This window comes from Dendrobates tinctorius, unplaced genomic scaffold (assembly GCF_039654945.1).
Source record: "Dendrobates tinctorius isolate UK_male_01 unplaced genomic scaffold, ASM3965494v1 ptg000211l, whole genome shotgun sequence".
Classification (NCBI taxonomy): domain Eukaryota; kingdom Metazoa; phylum Chordata; class Amphibia; order Anura; family Dendrobatidae; genus Dendrobates; species Dendrobates tinctorius.
In genome coordinates this window covers 6,042,444-6,059,283 of record NW_027361878.1, presented here as the reverse complement: position 1 = coordinate 6,059,283, position 16,840 = coordinate 6,042,444, and the positions used below count along the sequence as shown (strand labels likewise).

The 16,840-nt window shown below is 40.3% G+C and overlaps 1 protein-coding gene across 1 annotated transcript in view; it reads right to left on the bottom strand.

The window, feature by feature from the left end:
* Positions 1-16,840, bottom strand: part of LOC141058135 (uncharacterized) — an 80,336-nt gene that overhangs the window by 29,964 nt on the left and 33,532 nt on the right. The window contains exons 20-32 of the mRNA XM_073554292.1: positions 16,331-16,460; positions 13,699-13,948; positions 12,433-12,485; positions 12,247-12,353; positions 11,050-11,201; positions 10,542-10,683; positions 10,148-10,258; positions 9,873-10,058; positions 7,881-8,120; positions 7,620-7,776; positions 5,324-5,464; positions 2,927-2,989; positions 2,283-2,387 (exon numbers count right to left, since the gene is read on the bottom strand). Of these exons, the coding sequence (XP_073410393.1) occupies positions 2,283-2,387; positions 2,927-2,989; positions 5,324-5,464; positions 7,620-7,776; positions 7,881-8,120; positions 9,873-10,058; positions 10,148-10,258; positions 10,542-10,683; positions 11,050-11,201; positions 12,247-12,353; positions 12,433-12,485; positions 13,699-13,948; positions 16,331-16,460 (1,837 nt within the window). The remainder of the gene's footprint in view (positions 1-2,282; positions 2,388-2,926; positions 2,990-5,323; positions 5,465-7,619; positions 7,777-7,880; positions 8,121-9,872; positions 10,059-10,147; positions 10,259-10,541; positions 10,684-11,049; positions 11,202-12,246; positions 12,354-12,432; positions 12,486-13,698; positions 13,949-16,330; positions 16,461-16,840) is intronic.

Genomic DNA, 16,840 nt, shown 5'->3' with positions numbered 1-16,840 from the left:
CCACTGTATAAGTGGATCAGGCAGCATGTATCAGCTATCTGGCTCCTTTTAATTTTAGATTTGCATAATTTTGTATCCCTACTAATCCAAAGAAATATCATCTAACGGACACAAATAGAGCGTTACGACTGCTCCATCATACTGCTCCTTTTTGTCTTGTACTTATTACATGTATATTTAGGGCTGATAAAGGTTTTGTATATTTACAAAGAATTTGTATCAGAGTATCGGGAAGTACAGGCTAATAGAAGAATCAAAAGATGTCATGTTTCAGTATTGACTCCATACATAGTTTAGTGGCTGTCCCTGGGAAGTACAGCTCATCTCCTGTTGACGTAAGCGGGTGCTGAGCTGCAGTCCCTAGGGAAGGTTCCATATACTGATTATGTCCAACCCCTGCCGGAGCTGACTGGTGGTGATATTGAGTGTAAGACTCCCACTGATATGATATTATTGACCTATCCTAAGGATAAGTCTTTAGTATATGAGTCTTGGAGAATTCATCAGACTATCAATAGCATGGAAAAAGTGTTCCTGCTCCCGTCTTATTTATCTGGTGGCATCTTGACAGAGTTTTTGTGCTTCTGCTCTCAATGCTTCTCTCAAATATCAAGAACAGACAACAGGCCAGAGACATTGATGAAAACCTCTACCTTACCTTCTTGAGACAGAACCCAGCACAGTTCTTACTTGGGAGTTAGCGTTACCTTAATTGTATTCCAAAAATGAATGGTAAATCCCTAAATTCTTAATACAATTTTTTGAAGATGAAAGCTCAACATTGGCAATAACTGGCAGTTTGAACTTGGATTTTTGGTCTTCCAGATCGGTATTCGATTCAAAATTTAGTAAGAGAGTGGTGAAGAAGGACCATAGCCTTAAATTAGAGTTTGATAAAGAATATTTTCACCCCAGGAGTGTAATGAGGTTATATGACAATCGGAAAAGTACCCCAAAAAGTCAGTGTAAAAAAAAATACAAGTAGGAATAAAATTGCATTGTACACACCTCCTCTCACCTGGACCACACACAATGAGAATTGGAGCCAATATAAAATTTGAATATTTTTATCAATCTTTTAAATTTTGGGCCAATTTGGAAGACCAAAATCCAAAGTAAGTTCACATGTTTTACATTATGTCATGGAAGTAAAGTCATACTTTGTGAACCCAATGTAGACTTTGTTCACAACTCATTTTCTTAATGTGTTTATCAAATGCAACAGGACCCTGTTCTTCCTGGGCCAATATGCATTTACAGACCCTTTATTACTGCATAGGAAATCTTGGTCTGTTGTACTTTGCTACATTCAATGATGGTGTAACAGACATGTCAGTCAATGGTCATGTTTTGTATTGTATGCCCGTACAGTGGCACATTTTCATAACATTCTGTTAGTGGTATACACCAGGGAATATTGCTAATGAATATCTCCAACAGAATAAAATATGAGCCATAAACAGAACTTACCACGGCCAACATGAATCAGCGGCCAGCTGAAACATTGCACCATATATGCTTTACTCTGAATACTGCAATGTTTTAGACCAGAATCTACTTTGAGAGACCGGCCAGGGACTAAGCAACTCAAATGATTAATCCAAGGATGGTCCCTGGCCCCTCTAGTAAAGTAAAGTAAAACGTATAAGGTTACAATAAGGCAGCCCGATTCATGGCCGCTTGGTGGATTGGGCAACATGAATCAGCACATCAATATTGATTATTATCATTATTTATTTCTATAGCACCATTGGTTCCATGGTGCTGTACATTGATTAGTAGGAGTCCGACTCTACCTGCGTTTTCAAGCGAAAGAGCACGTACCCATTATAGTTTGTGGTGCTGTGCTGTTCACATGTTCATTTCTGATCTAAGTCATGGATCATAATCACTCAAGTCTATGGGTCCATAAAATTAATGGGAAGCACTCAGATGTCAACTGTGTTCTTTCTATTTTTAATGATGATAAAAACTGGCACACAAACTGATGAGAAGCTGAACTTTTTGTTGCATAGAAGAAAAATCATTTACGTCTAAATAAGACCTAATATTGCTCATAACCCATTTTTAAAATTAGGTTAGATCCCCCCTCCCTAGTTAACGTGGCATGTCAATACGCTACTGAGGAATTATACACCTGGACAAGACATTGCGGCAACTACTTCTGATTGCATGAGTAAGAAAAGGCGGAACAGCTTGGCTCCCGCCTGGCAATCAGTTAAAATAATAAGTTATCAGTATATAAAATTAGAAAACTAAAAAGGCAAAAGAAGTGCACAAACCGGTAATTGTGGAAGGCTGTACAGTTGATGTTTGAGTTGGAGTCGGCACCGATGTTGTGGATATGGGTGTTGTTTTCGGGACTGGTGTTGAAACCGGTTGTCCGGCTGCAAAAAAAGTAAGAAAACAAAGGAAGAATATAATAGCCCAAAGTTAACTTTTTCTTTTACCCTAAGTAATATGGAAATGTAAAGTTTGTTGTCTGTTAAAGACATAAATGGGCAAAACAGTGGATCAGTAATTTCTGCTGCTGTTGACGAACATGGCTGGTGTCAGCACCAGGCAAAATTGGGTAGATGCCAGTGCCCACTGTGTACATATACCCTATGCTTGTCAAGCCAAGTGTACAGAATCTGGGGGTCTACTGTGACTTTGTCATCGAGGGGCTCAGCAGGTGTTTAAAATGTTTTTTCTTTTAGAAATTAGAAATGACATTGTTATGTCATTATGTCTTGGAACACTACTCAATATCAAAGCACAAACTTTATAAATTGAGCTGGATTTCTTTATCTTGTGCCTGCACAGTGCTTGATTTGAAAAATGAATTTAAAAATGAAGTTTTAACAGATTTAAAGACTGGTTTAAGTTATCTAAATGGTTAACAGATCGGTTTTTTTTTCATTTGACTTGAAAAAGGAGAACTTACTACATGGGACGCAAGTCTTTTTGACGGGATCGTAGAACTTGTGAGGGCCGCATTGGTAGCATCCTGTGTTAGGGAAACAGTATAGAATAAGTTATTACTGTAATAATTAATTATATTATCCCATATGGGGTGATGACTTATTACATAAGTAATATCCATATCCAGTGCAGTGTGTATAACCTCCAAAGGAGATGTGGAAATCACAAACAGACACAAACATTCAATACTGGGAGGGTCTGCCATACATACTGGGTCAATGGTTATAATGGAGATTTGGTGGCATTTGTTGGGTTACGTTTAGAGTAAATTATAGTATTGCCACCTAAAAGGATGCCCCCCCCCAAAAAAAAATATTCCCTAACCAAAAGATAGGGGATAACATCCATGTTTGTATGATGTCTTAATTTTTTTTAAATGAACCGTGACTATCTCTCAAAACCAGGAGCCTTATTAGCTGATGGAAACCAATCAATCTGATGCCTATGTTATGGTTTAATTGAAAATATCCTCTTCAGAGAAGAAGACTAGAACGTTAGTTCCACCTATTGGATGTAGCAATCGTAAAAGTCAATATAGACTTTTTAATAGGCCTTGCCATATCACTTAGGATAAGAAGCTAAGTCAGATATTCCATTAGCAGATACGTGTTTCAGGTTGTTTACCCCTTACCAGTGCAAAGCAGGAGGCCTGATTTGACTGGGTGAGAGGGCTCTGACAAGGGTCTGAGGGTACCGTTACACATAACGATGTACCAGCGATCCCACCCACGGTCCAACATGGATGGGATCGCTGGGACATTGTTAGCTGATCGCTCGTGAGCTGTCACATAGACAGCCCCTACAGCGATTGTAGGGAAGGTGACCTGACGGACGGACTGACTGGTCAGATTTCAAAAGGGAAAACAGCTAGGAAAGTGTAGGTGACGTGCAGTACCTTGAACTAACATTAGAGGGCAGGGAGGAGTGTGAGCATAGGACTTGACATCAGCTTAGGGCTAAGAAACCGTTGGTCATGGGGGGTGGAGTTAGATGGAATCGGGAAAGCTATAAATTTGACAGGAGGGTTCCAGAAAGTTCCAGTCCCCAGGGGGAGCTCAAGTGATGAGGAGACTGTGACAGTTGCTGCACTGTGAGGAAAACCTAACCAGGGGGACTGAGGAGAGAGAAAGTCAGGGGGGTGGTCCTGACATGAAGTATCGCAGTATAGACGAGACTCCGGGTGTAGGACACCGTGTTTGGAATGACGTGTTACCAGTAACATTACTGTTGGTGTACAGGCCTACGGCAGCCACAGTGACGGAGCTGTCAGAAGCGTCACAGAGTGAAGAAGGGGACGGTACGTATATAAACGTCCTTGGAGAAAGCATGGTGTCCCCTTGTGTACTGTAACCGGAGGGCTATGAAGGAAGTGCAGTGTACTGTGAGGCCGTCTGGCGGACAGCGAGAGAGAATAAACTTGGACCTGTTGCACCCGAAATCTGCCTCCATCTTGTGTCTATACGTCACTGCGCGGTATCCAGAGGGACCACCCCCCAGCCTGGCCCACCGACTCTACACGATCAGGACCAGCTAGCACGCTGGTTACCAAAGTAAACAAACAGACCGGTGTAGCTCTGCTATCTGCTACTCCGGTCTGACAGACTGGAGTAGCAGATAGCAAAGCTACTCCGGTCTGTGCGCCGCTCTACCTCCACCTCCCGCCCTGCCTGCTGTGCATGCTGGTATCTAGGGTAAACATCGAGTTTCTAAGGGCCCCGCAGCCCTTAGAAACCCGATGTTTACATTGGTAACCAGCGTGCAGCGTCGCTCATCGCTGGCTCCCGCTGCCACATGCAGCGATGCCCGCTGGCCAGCAGGAGACCAGCGATGAAAAAATGGCCCAGGACGATCCAGCACGATCAGCGATACCCGGCAGGGGGGCCGATTGCTGCTGGATGTCACACACAGCGATCTCGCTGGAGAGATCGCTGATGTGTCACAAAATCAGCGATCTCGCCAGCGAGATCGCTGTGTGTAACGGGTCCTTAAGTTGAGACATTACTCCTTGTGGAGAGTGCCAAGCCTACGTAAGCAATACTTATTGGAAATTCTTGAAAATAATATCTTATCGGTTTCAAGAGACAATAATTTAATGGTGCACAAATTCAATGTCTGGATGAAAACAATAAGCTGTTAATATTTGTTTTGGATTGACCATACTTTTGCTTTACAGAATGTCTTAAAAAGAAACTTTTTCAACTATTAGGAAAATCCCTTGATCTGCAGTATACTTCCAGGTCATATGGTAAAATAAGTGTTCACTAAGCAATATGAACCTAATATCTAATTAGGTAAAGACATTTATCCCTTTGAAATAAATAGTAATTTCCCCTACTTACTCACCATCCAGATACATTACCTTCACTGTTTTGATGAGGATAGTTTTGTGGAGCAAATGGACACTGGCAAGCCTGGTAGTGCCATGTACAATTTACTTCTGGGCTCAGTTCAACTCCATTTCCAGTGTTAACATGTGTGTTTTCATAGTCACAGTAAACAGCTAAAGAAGAGGACGGAAACTCAGAACAGCGCAAATAGCAGAAAAAAAATAATTACCAATTAGTCAGTAAATATTGCCTAACTACTAAAACTACTGGTGACAACCACTCTCTAAAAATAAAAAAACAAACAAACCAAAAATCGACTGTCACAACCTAAACCTTAACTTACAGCATTTCCAGGTACATACTGTATAAACTTATTGAAAAATTGTATTAACTATTTTTGGGTCGTAGGAGTGGATAAAACTTTTTCTTTAACGGACAGTGTTGACTGTGTGCTAAGCGACGCCTTAACTTTACTCTACTCTACATCAGTGATCCCCAACTTTTCTGACCTAGAGAGCCACATTCAGCTCAGAAAGAGGGTCACGAACCACATCCAGCCACTGCCCTCCTCACAGTAGTGGCAACCAAAGCCCCATTACGGGTATAATGATAATCAAAGCTTTGCCACAGAAATCACCCCGAAGCAGTATACCTACTGTAGATCCAGAGGTCCCCACAATACCCTCATTCAGTATTCTCCTATCCAGCAATCCCAACACACTGTCTCATCCAGCTTCAGGCACCTCCTCTGACAGGTAGTATCATCTTGCCTCCAGTGTACCTTACTTAAATTATCTCTAAACCCCTAAGACCAGTAAATGTGCATCCAGATCTGCTCTTCTCTGCAGGGCTACTCACAAAATTCACCATTTTGAGATGTGCTCTTCATACCTGTTAGACCTGGACCTAATGCACCAAGCTGGCAGACAGTCGCGAGCCACAATTCATGGGACCGCGAGCCACATGTGGCTCCCGAGCTACAGGTTTGGGACCCCTGCTCTACATTATGATGATATCTAATTTATATATTTTATTAATGTTTTGCTACTTTTGTGCAGTAAGTCCATTAACAACAAAGAAATACGTCTTTTGTGTCATCATATTCAGAGCTCCATCATTTTTTTTTATCTTTTGTAGGATGAGTGGACATTTTCAGTTATTCTATTTTGGGCTACAAGTGATTTTTTAAATCACTTTTTAATCTATTTTTTGATAGGCAGAAGAATGAAAAACAGCAATTTTACCATTTTTCTTTTTAGTGTCAATCACTTTATTTTTTAAAATCAAAAGGGGAAAAATGCTATTTTTTATGTTTTTTCATTTTTGTTTTCAAATTTTCTTTATTTTGTAAAACTTTTTTAACTCAAAGGGGAGGTCCGAAGGCCAAAGAAATTTTAATCTAAATCCCTATCTATTTAGTGCAGTAATCTAAGCTAATTTCTAATATGCTTCCATTAAAAATTCACTACTGTTCCCTAACTACTTTTTCTAACTGCTGTTGTATTTTTTTTCCCTACTTGTGTGATGACACTTCATTTGGGAATCCCAATGCATGCTGGAATACTCAAACGAAGCTTCATCAGGGGGCAGAGGCTGCAGTCACTGCCGCAGCCTCTGCCCCCTCCATAAAACAAAGCGTCAAAAGCGTTATTGTTGATAATCGTTTCAGAGCTGGAACAGGGCTAGAACACTAATCACTTTTTCACACAGGTCCCTGTAGGTTTGGGTTTCTTTTTCCCAACAATAACGATCCTAATTTTGTCAGGCAGGTGCTATTTAAGTGACTTCTTGTTTGAGAACAGATGTGGCAGTAATCAGACCTGGGTGTAGATAGGGAAAGTGAACCCAGCTTCCCAAAAATGTGATAAACCACAATTAATTTAAGTTTTAAAGGGGTAGACAATCACTTTTTCACACAGGGCCATGTAGGTTTGCATTTCTTTTTTCCTTAATAATAAAGACCTTCACTTAAAAACGTCATTTTGTGATTACTTGTGTTATCATTGTCTAATATTTAAATTTGTTTGGTGATCTGAAACAGGTAAGTGTGACAAACATGCAAAAGAATAGGAAATGGGGAAGGGGCAAACACTTTTTCACACAACTGTTAATATATATATTTGTTATCTGTCACTGCAATCCAGCCTGTGGTGACAATGAGATAATTGTTGAAAAGTGATCTCTATGGAAAAAAAGCTTTCAGCCCTAACATTAGGCTTAGCGGCCAGAGTAAAAATTACAAGATTTCGGAATATTTGATTTAAACTTTAAGCCATTTTCTAATGACACGTTCTCTTTAACAGCTTTATCACCCCAAGGTGAACTTACGGCAAAAATCTGGTTTTCTCCAGTCGACACAAATTCCGGCAGCGAGGCATGCTGTAGCGTAGGCTTGGACAGCCTTACACAGACACTCGCAGTCTCCTCCTGTGTCACATGCACAAGCATCGTTCACACAGGCATCATAGTATTTGACATAACTGACCTGAAAATCACAAGATCATTTTTCATCACTCAATCACAGTATACAATACATTTATAAATCTCCCAAAGCTGATGATTTTTGGTATATGATTGTGCCGCTCTTACCCGTTTACTGCAGGCTTCGAAAACATTAGACTTAAGAATCAGACAACTGTTTTCACCCCAGGCCTTCCGATGAGGATTCTTTCCACAGGGATCTGCCACATCAGTGACAGCCATGCACGTTGGTCTTTCTTTCCATGAATTTATGAACTCCAGCTGAGTGGAAGCCACATATTTGCTTCTAGTTTCAAAGTCATCCTTCATGTTTCCATTATAATTTCCACAGAGACCACATACTGATTCCTGTGGGAGAGGAAGTCACATGAGTGAGAAGAGGACCAATGTGGTGCCGGAAACCAAGGAAATCGTCCATCGATGAGCATATTAACATACTTACACTACATTACACTCACATTTATACAAGTTTAGCTAAGAAAAAAATATTGGGAGTGCTTCTTTTAAGGGAATCTGTTAGTAGGTTTTTGCTACTTCATCTGAGAGCTGTCTGATGTAGGCAAATAAAAGCTGAATCCAACTATGTATTCCTTAGATTACTGGGTGCAGCAGTTGAGACACAATAAGAGTTTTTAGATTTAGCATGAAGCAGAGCTGAGAGAGCTAGCACCGCCCACACCAGGCTTTGTATGTAAAATGTCTATAGACAGTGAGCTGCTTATCACAGGAGGGGGCATGTCAGATCAGAGCTCATGCGACCATCTAGTCACGGCTATGATAAGCTACTGGTGCTAAAACAATCATTATAAGCTTAAAAAAAACCTTGGAGCTTGATAAGAGAGGCATTGCTGAAATCTCTGTTTTAACCCCTACAACATGCTGTCTTCAACTTACATAGCAAAAACCTGCTGTCAAACTTCTCCAAAGTATATTAAAGCTTTCTGAATATAGCCCCAATCATCTAATATTGCTACTCTCAAAAGTACAATTGTTAGAGGGAATTAATATGTGAAGGATTTTCTGTAAGGAAACGGTTCTTTTTCCATAGTATCTCAATCATGAATGGGTTTTCACAGCATATTCCAGTGGAAGTTGATTATCAAGGTAGCAGCATAACTCACTGTTCATGAGGATGACCGTATTTTTGGGCTGAGTGTGATCTGACAATACATTGGATCGAACATGTCTGATTTTTTCCTTGGGCAGAGTTTGTCTGATTTTCGCTGACTGACAGAATGAAGAAGATGGAGAAAACAGGATCAAACTATGAAATAAAAAAAACAGTGGTGTGACCCTAGCCTTAGAATGAATGATCTAGGATGTATATAGATCTTGAAGGAATTTGGCGCAGAATTTCAGGAAAATCCAAAATGACCCAATAGACGATATGGACTCTGGCAAGTATACATCCAATTCTCTGGCAGGCATACATCCACCCACACACAGGTCAGTATGAGATCTCTCTAGCTCCAACACTATGGTAGACTGTCCACCATTAAATGGTCTTTTACCAAGGACTGATGAGCTCCTCAGCTGACTCCCCTGTCACTTAATTCAGAGAGAGACTCTCATTTGTGTCACTCTCAAATACAGCTCACATTTTAACTGGCACTTCCCAGCAGCACACTCGACTCTGATCCATCCAGCAGGCTGAGACCGAATGAACACAGACCCTGGTTCTTAGTTAAAGCAATTTGTGTGTATCTAATCAAGACCTGCAGGTCTAGGGTTTAACCCTCACCTACCTATCTTTTACTTTTCTTTGGGCATTAGATCACCACTAATGAACCAGACTGAATCCAGCAAAGGGGTCGCCATTGGCAATTTACATTTTTATTCAGATTTCAAGTTCTTAACACAACATGCGAAGGTGAAAGACAACACAGAGGGAGGCACAAGAATCTTCCTATTTCCATCGTGTTACACAGGTGGTTTGCCCTTTGAAGTGCTTTCTCATTCTTTCCCTTTAGGTCTATATTTGGTACCAGAATTATTTATGGCTCAGGTAGTTGCTGGACCCTATTATTCTGCATTAGCGTTGATGATAGGCACAAAAACACTAAGAAATATGTAAAACCCAACTTGCAGAGATTTACATACCTCGCCAAGCTTTAATATCTTGATAAACAAATTCATGTTCTTGTTCCAGAGGAGTGAAATGTAGAACTTATCAGGGATAGTGATATCAAACATGATGTAGAGGGTGTTGTTCTGGACGGCAATTTCCACATCTGGTGTATCTTGTGAGATGGAATACTTTTCATCAAACAGCTTCAGCTCCGTGTTCTGTGCCATTAAAAGTTTAATAAAATATCATTAGTATTCATATTATAATATCCTTAATACTATTAATGCTTTACAAATGGTATTCCTACCCCAATGGTGACAAGGATGGAGCGGGAGCAGGTTGTTCCAGTGGTGCCACAGATCACATTTTCTGTAAGGATCTTAAATGAAGACAACGATGTGTTCAGTCCACATCCATCCTAAATGGAAGAAAAGATACAAGTATATATTAGGGTTGCACAGTCACCACTAGCTCTCCAGCTGTCCACCTGCCCCATTGCACTATGGTGGTTTCCAACCTATAGCTGCTCTGAAGAGCCAGGAGTTTTAGACCACTGATGGACATGTTGCATAGACATGAAGACCATGAATAAACTGGACACATGTATAGTCATTGTCATTAGGAGGTGTGTATATAGTAGGCATTGTACATGATATTTCATCATTGATTAGCTCTTTGTGTGAATGGTATAAAGATCTTACGGTGGCTAAGGTGTATTCACAGTTTCCTTCAAACAAGTACTGCTGTCCATCAAATGTTTTGATGTGGCTCTCCCCATACATCATACATGTGGATGCACAATTTGGAGTCTCCTCACATTGCCAATGACCTCTGCTGCATGCACTGTAGAAAGAAGATAAATTGTTAAATATAATGGTGGAACAAAAAGCTGAGCAACAACTTGACTTCATTTATTATTAATTTTCTTGCATCATTCATTTCTGCAGCACTTTACTGACACAATCATTACTGTCTTCTTTGGGGCTCACAATCTAATTCCCCTATCAGTAGATCTCTGAAGTGGGAGAGGAAACCGGAGAAACTGGAGGAAACCAACACAACCACATGGAGAACATACAAACTCCTTGCTGGTGTTGTCTTTAGTGGGATTCAAACCCAAGACCCCAGCGCTGCAAAGCAAAAGTACTAACCACTGAGTCACCATGCTGCACTGAAAAACCACTTAGTGCCCGTCATGGACTTTCTTACCAGCTCTGACATTCTTCAAACATGGATTCTCCACTTCGGTACATAATGCCACCATATTCACAGGAGCAGTCACTCTCTGCCACACAACTACCATCAAGATCCTCATAAGTACCAGCTGGGCAAACACAACCAGCTTCACAGGTGGTGGGGATCTATAAATGCAAGCAGATAATTCGAAAATTTATTCTATATCTATCTTGTATCTACCTATCTCATATCTATCTCATATCTATTATCTATCTATCTATCTATCTATCTATCTATCTATCTATCTATCTATCTATCTAATCTGTTTATCTATCATGTGAAACTATGCTTTTAAAAGAAAACGTGGTTATCACCAACTCTAATAATTTCATTTATTATCCAAAAGCAGCCTATATTATGTAACTAAACATGGATCTATGAATGTTGACGTCACCGAAATTCCCTTTAAAAAGTTGTCTTGAAATAGAAAAAAAAACATCTTGCCCATGAACAAGAGTGATATCACTTTTAGGAAAAAAATAAAGTGGTTTTTCTCTAATCCCAGACAACCCATTTTTTCTGCTTTTGTGAAGTACGGACAGAATAATCTACAGCTGTTAAAGGAGGTGACAGTGTCATGTTGTGTCATTATTGTGGACAATTTCTGTTATCGGGACTTTTAGAATACTGATTTGTTCTGTCTTTAGACTGGTAAAGGGCTTATCGTGGACTATTTAATTCTTTTACTATGAGCCCAAGAACTAACAAGGAAGGTAGATTCTACCTACCTGCCTGTTGTGCCCAGTGCCGATCTCTGCCGGCACAGAGAGGTCTCTGACGCTCCTTCCAGTAATTCAGCGTCTTCTGCTGAATTCATGTCGTCAGAGCAGTGGCTACTCTTCAGCTCTACTCTGTTGCCGGGACGTGACTATCGACATCATTCTGGTTGACAGTTGGTACCCCACTGCCTATCTGTGGGAAGCCGACTGTCAATCAGTATGACGTCGGCGTTACGTCCCGCCGACAGACCAACCTGGAAGAAAACCAGTAGCTTAATTACCAGTAAACGCTCTGAGCCAACATCGAGTAGGACAGGCTGGTAGTTGCCTCTGTTAGCAACTACCTGCCTGCCCGTTAGTTTTTAGGTCCATAGTAAAAAAATAATATAGGCCCGTACAATCCCTTTAAGAGCAAATACCGTATACAGCATAGGATTGGCATGACACATACACAGCGGATACCAGTAGCCAGAAGCTGACATGTTGGGGCACAAGCAGCTCCGTATTTATCAGACAGGGATCCACAGGTCTTCATTATTTTAGGAGCTTCACAAATTTCTAAAATTAAAAAGATTAAGCAATGGTGAGACAGGACCTAAAAGGACATATAAAAATACTAACAAAAAGCACACATTACCTGCAAACTCAATTGGTGTTCCTATGCAGTTGAGTCTTCCACTGACGCAATAACTGCAAAAAAGCAAAACACTGTATTCCAAATTTACAAATTAACTTTTCCTCCACATTATATATGCAGAAAATATTACATATTAATATGTAAGGGTGTTCGACTTTGAACAATCCCCATTTGTTATAATTGTCCCGAACCAAAAGTCAATCAGTGATTAACTGTAACCTGCTGGGGACTGAAGCAGCAATGTTCTAGATTCCCAACAGCGCCACCACAGAAGACATTCAGTATTGCACAGTGCCTATTGAAATAGCTGGGCTGAGCATACAAGACATGAAGCGTCCTTTATTTTTGTATTTGCTCTCCAGTTTGGCCAATATATGAGGGTTCTGTACAGGGGATCACCATAACAATAACCTAATGCGATATTTTTGCACACTGAATAATATATAACAATATCTAATGCCTGGTGTTACTAATTCTTATGTTTTGCCAACCCTTATGATTAGAAAATTTTTGACTGAATTTGACATATCGGCATCATATAATTTGCCAAAATTTCTACATTTCGGAGGCTGACATAAACAAGAAGAAGATCCAAAGCTTTGCGTGAAACAAAAGGCTCACTGACTTCATGAAGAATACAAGAATAGAGGTTTTTAATACCAGAAATGTGACACCTTATAATTTACCAACGCGTTTCTTCTGTATTTTGCCTTTCTTAGTTGTGGACACCTGAGGAAGGCTGAATACAGGAGAAACATGTTTTTTTTAAATAGAATTTATGTTTTATTTCATTTTATTCTTCTGATACATTTTGGTCTTATTTCCATTTTATTACATCTGTTACCAAGGGAGTGCACTTCAACTGGTATCTCCACCCTCTTCACTTACTGCCGGAACTCTTTTGGAGGAATTTCCATCAGCACACCATGTTGGCTGCACCTATTGTATTAATTTCACATATTATTAGGAGCTGTGCCTAAATTTGCTCAACTCCATCAGTTGAGCAAATTTCTTGTTTTTCATTTTAAGCTCTCGTACTATGCTCAAAAAGCGCTATGCCTCTCCTTTTTCTCCTCAAGGGAATTGTGCTATTGGTACCTTATAATTCCTAATATGGGAAAACAGACTAAAAAAAGTTTTTTCTTTAAAAATTGCTATTAATGTTCCATCTCTCAGCCGTTCTGCATTGTTATCAATATTACGATTGAAAGTAAATCTTGCTGACTCCCCAAAATTCAATCTTTCCGCATTCCCATCGCCTCTTACCATGTGAGACCATTGAAGACTGTTTGTTGGTTTGGCATGATGACGGTGTTTGCGTTCAAGTAGCAGGGACATTGTGATTTTAGAACACATTCCTGTTTGTTATCCAGGTAAAGACCCGCAGGACAGTTGCAGCCTTCAAATGGGATGTCAATGGCATAGCATTCCAGCTCCATGTTAGAGAGAGACAGACAGGTCTGACCGCAGGGGCTAGTGTTGTAACTGAACGTCTGGTTACCGCTGCAGTCAACAGCTAGAGAGAGAAAAGAAATCAAGTTCAGATGAGATGTTAGAGGGTTTTGTCCATCGCCATAAATGGATAGTACTTTTAAAAACAAGCAATTTTGCAAATGGCTGCTTATTAAAATTTGCAAAAATTCTTCAGATATTGAAAGTTTTCCTTTGTTTACAGCTCGTTCCTTAGGAGACCGACCACCTCTGCTCTCTAGCTTGTAACAGCTACACTGAAAACTGGCCAAGATTACGAGAAAATAGTGACCTCCAGCGATCTTGGACAGCTTCATAGCAGTGCATACAAGCTCAATGGATAAGGACTTTTATGTGTTGCACATGGTGGTTGGTGAACGGCTGAAAATTTTAATAAGCACTAAATTGCAAAATTACTTGTGCTATCTGAAAACACCCATTTAGGAAGATGGGGATAAGCCTTTAGAGATGGTTTCCACTTTCAAAAGAAATACTTTTAGATTGTTTTCAAAATCTAATAATAAAGAAGTTTCGAATATAAATTTATTTTCAAAAGAGTCCCGATCGTTCAGGTCCAGGTCTCAGCAACTCCATCTCTGGTTAGGTTTGACACAGGAGGGTGTTTCCTATGTTGACATGTCATCGAAGGGGGCTGGCTGGCTGCTCATTTCAATAGCTAAGCCAACCCCCTTCCCTGTCTACATATCCGCTTTCACACACAGATCAGATAATGTGCCGATACAGCAAACACGGTTCTGTGTCAAGCACCGGGCTAGAAGAAAAGCTGGAACTGAGACTTACAGCAAAAGATCAGAGCACCTTTGAACATAAAAAAGTTACTACGTTCTTAACAATTATATTATGAACTCAGTTAAAGCAATTTTTGGGAAGTGGACAATCCCTTTAAAACTGTTGTTGAGAATTAAATTCTAAAAGTTTAACAAGGGCATGGTATTTGGCCGTGTGCATCGTATCTGCTAGATGGCACTGTTGTATATTGTACTGTGCATCGCTGGATAGAAGAATATGACAAAACTAAGTAAAAGTCATTAAATGTAGAATCGTTTATACCATATCAGTCATACACTGGCCTTTCGCCTTAGCTTGAGCAATTTTTGAGCCATGTTAATGAAATCAAAATTGCTAGGAAAAATGTCTGATTGGTGAGGACTAGTGATGAGTGAGTATACTCGTTACTCAAGATTTCCCGAGCATGCTCGGGTGATCTCAGAGTATTTGGATGTGCTCAGAGATTTAGTTTCTGTCGCCACAGCTGCATGATTTGCGGCTGCTAGACAGCCTGAATACGTGAGGAATGCCTGTTTGTTAGGAAATCCTCACATGTATTCAGGCTGTCTAGCAGCTGTAAATCATGCAGCTACGGCGACAGAAACTAAATCTCCGAGAAAATCCTAATACTCCGAGATCACCCGAGCATGCTCAGGAAATCTTGAGTAATGAGTATACTCGCTCATCACCAGTGAGGACCTTTCCCCAGAGGAAACATTAGACCCAATGGTTAAAAAAAAACCTAAGTGGTCCAACCGAATATTTTGAGACACAGTGCTCTTTAAATAGTGCTGCCCCTTTATTAATGCAATCGAAGGTGGTCATAGATAGGACCGCCAGTGATCAGATACTGACAGCATATCCTACCAATATGTCTATTGTGAACCATCTCCTCTGAGTACATCTGCCAGAGATTGTGTCAACTGTACAACTGATAGGCCATATCGTCATTTTTTTCCATTGAAACCAATCAAATAAAAATAATTTCTAACTACCATACTTATATTAAATCATCATAGGTAATATTTCTACTAACACCATTAAACCCAAATGTTTTAATACCATATAATTGATACACTGGAGAAGATTTATTGGCTCTGCTATGTAAAGCTTTTTTTTTGTGAACAGCAGTGTTATCCCTCCATGCTCGGGTGCTATCAGAGTGTCTTTGGTGTGCTCAAATAATATGTCTGAGTCCCTGCACCTGCTTTTCGACAGCCGCAACACATGCAGGATCCCCTGTTTGTTAGGCAATCCATGCATGTGTTGCAGCTGTCAAACAGCCGTGAGACAAGCAGCCGCGGAGGTTCGAACATATTATTCGAGCACGCCGAAGACACTCGGTTAGCACCCGAGCATGCTCAGATAACACCATATCCCAGCAGGCTCACTCATCACTAGTGAACAGTAAACTCAACTACGTAAATGTCTTAAAAATGGCTTGTATGAAGCAAAGTACCTTTGTAAGTTAATATTTTTGACTAACTAGAGTTGAATGGTCGTGTCCTCTGTGGTTCCTGTAAACGTCTCTACTTCTACACTGCGTGATTCTACACTTTTGTTTCATAGTCTAAATTAAATTTTTTTTCTTAATGCTTTGACTATCTTACTGCTATAAGCATATTTTGCTTTTACTTACTGCAGTTGGTGAAGGTCCTCCAATCTTTTAGGATGATTCCCTTGGCAGCGCAGGCCCGAGCGTACGTACCAAGAGCAGAGCAGATGAAGTTAATTGTTTCTTGGTAGTTGCAAGCTTCATAGACACATCTCTAAAAGCAGAATATCAGATATTAAGCCTTTAATGCTACAACCAAGAATTGTGTAACTTAAGGCCCCCATACACTTTGCACCAGAGTCGGCTGGACCCTCCAATATTGGAAAAGGTTGATCATCTAAAGCATATTGAGGCCTTTCGACTCTCATCTGACAGATGATGTTGGGAGAGGTAAGAGTCAGGCAGATGGAATATAATTCTCCAACCCTTTTATAAGAGATGAGTGGCTGTAAGAGATGCCAACAACTTCCTCCTCTCTCCTCACTGAAACATATGACTGAGATTTCATGTGTGGGGGAATCAGGGAGGATAGCGGTCTGCTCATCAAGTATTCAGAAGACAGCTATCACATGTGTCTGGCTTTTCTTCATTGGA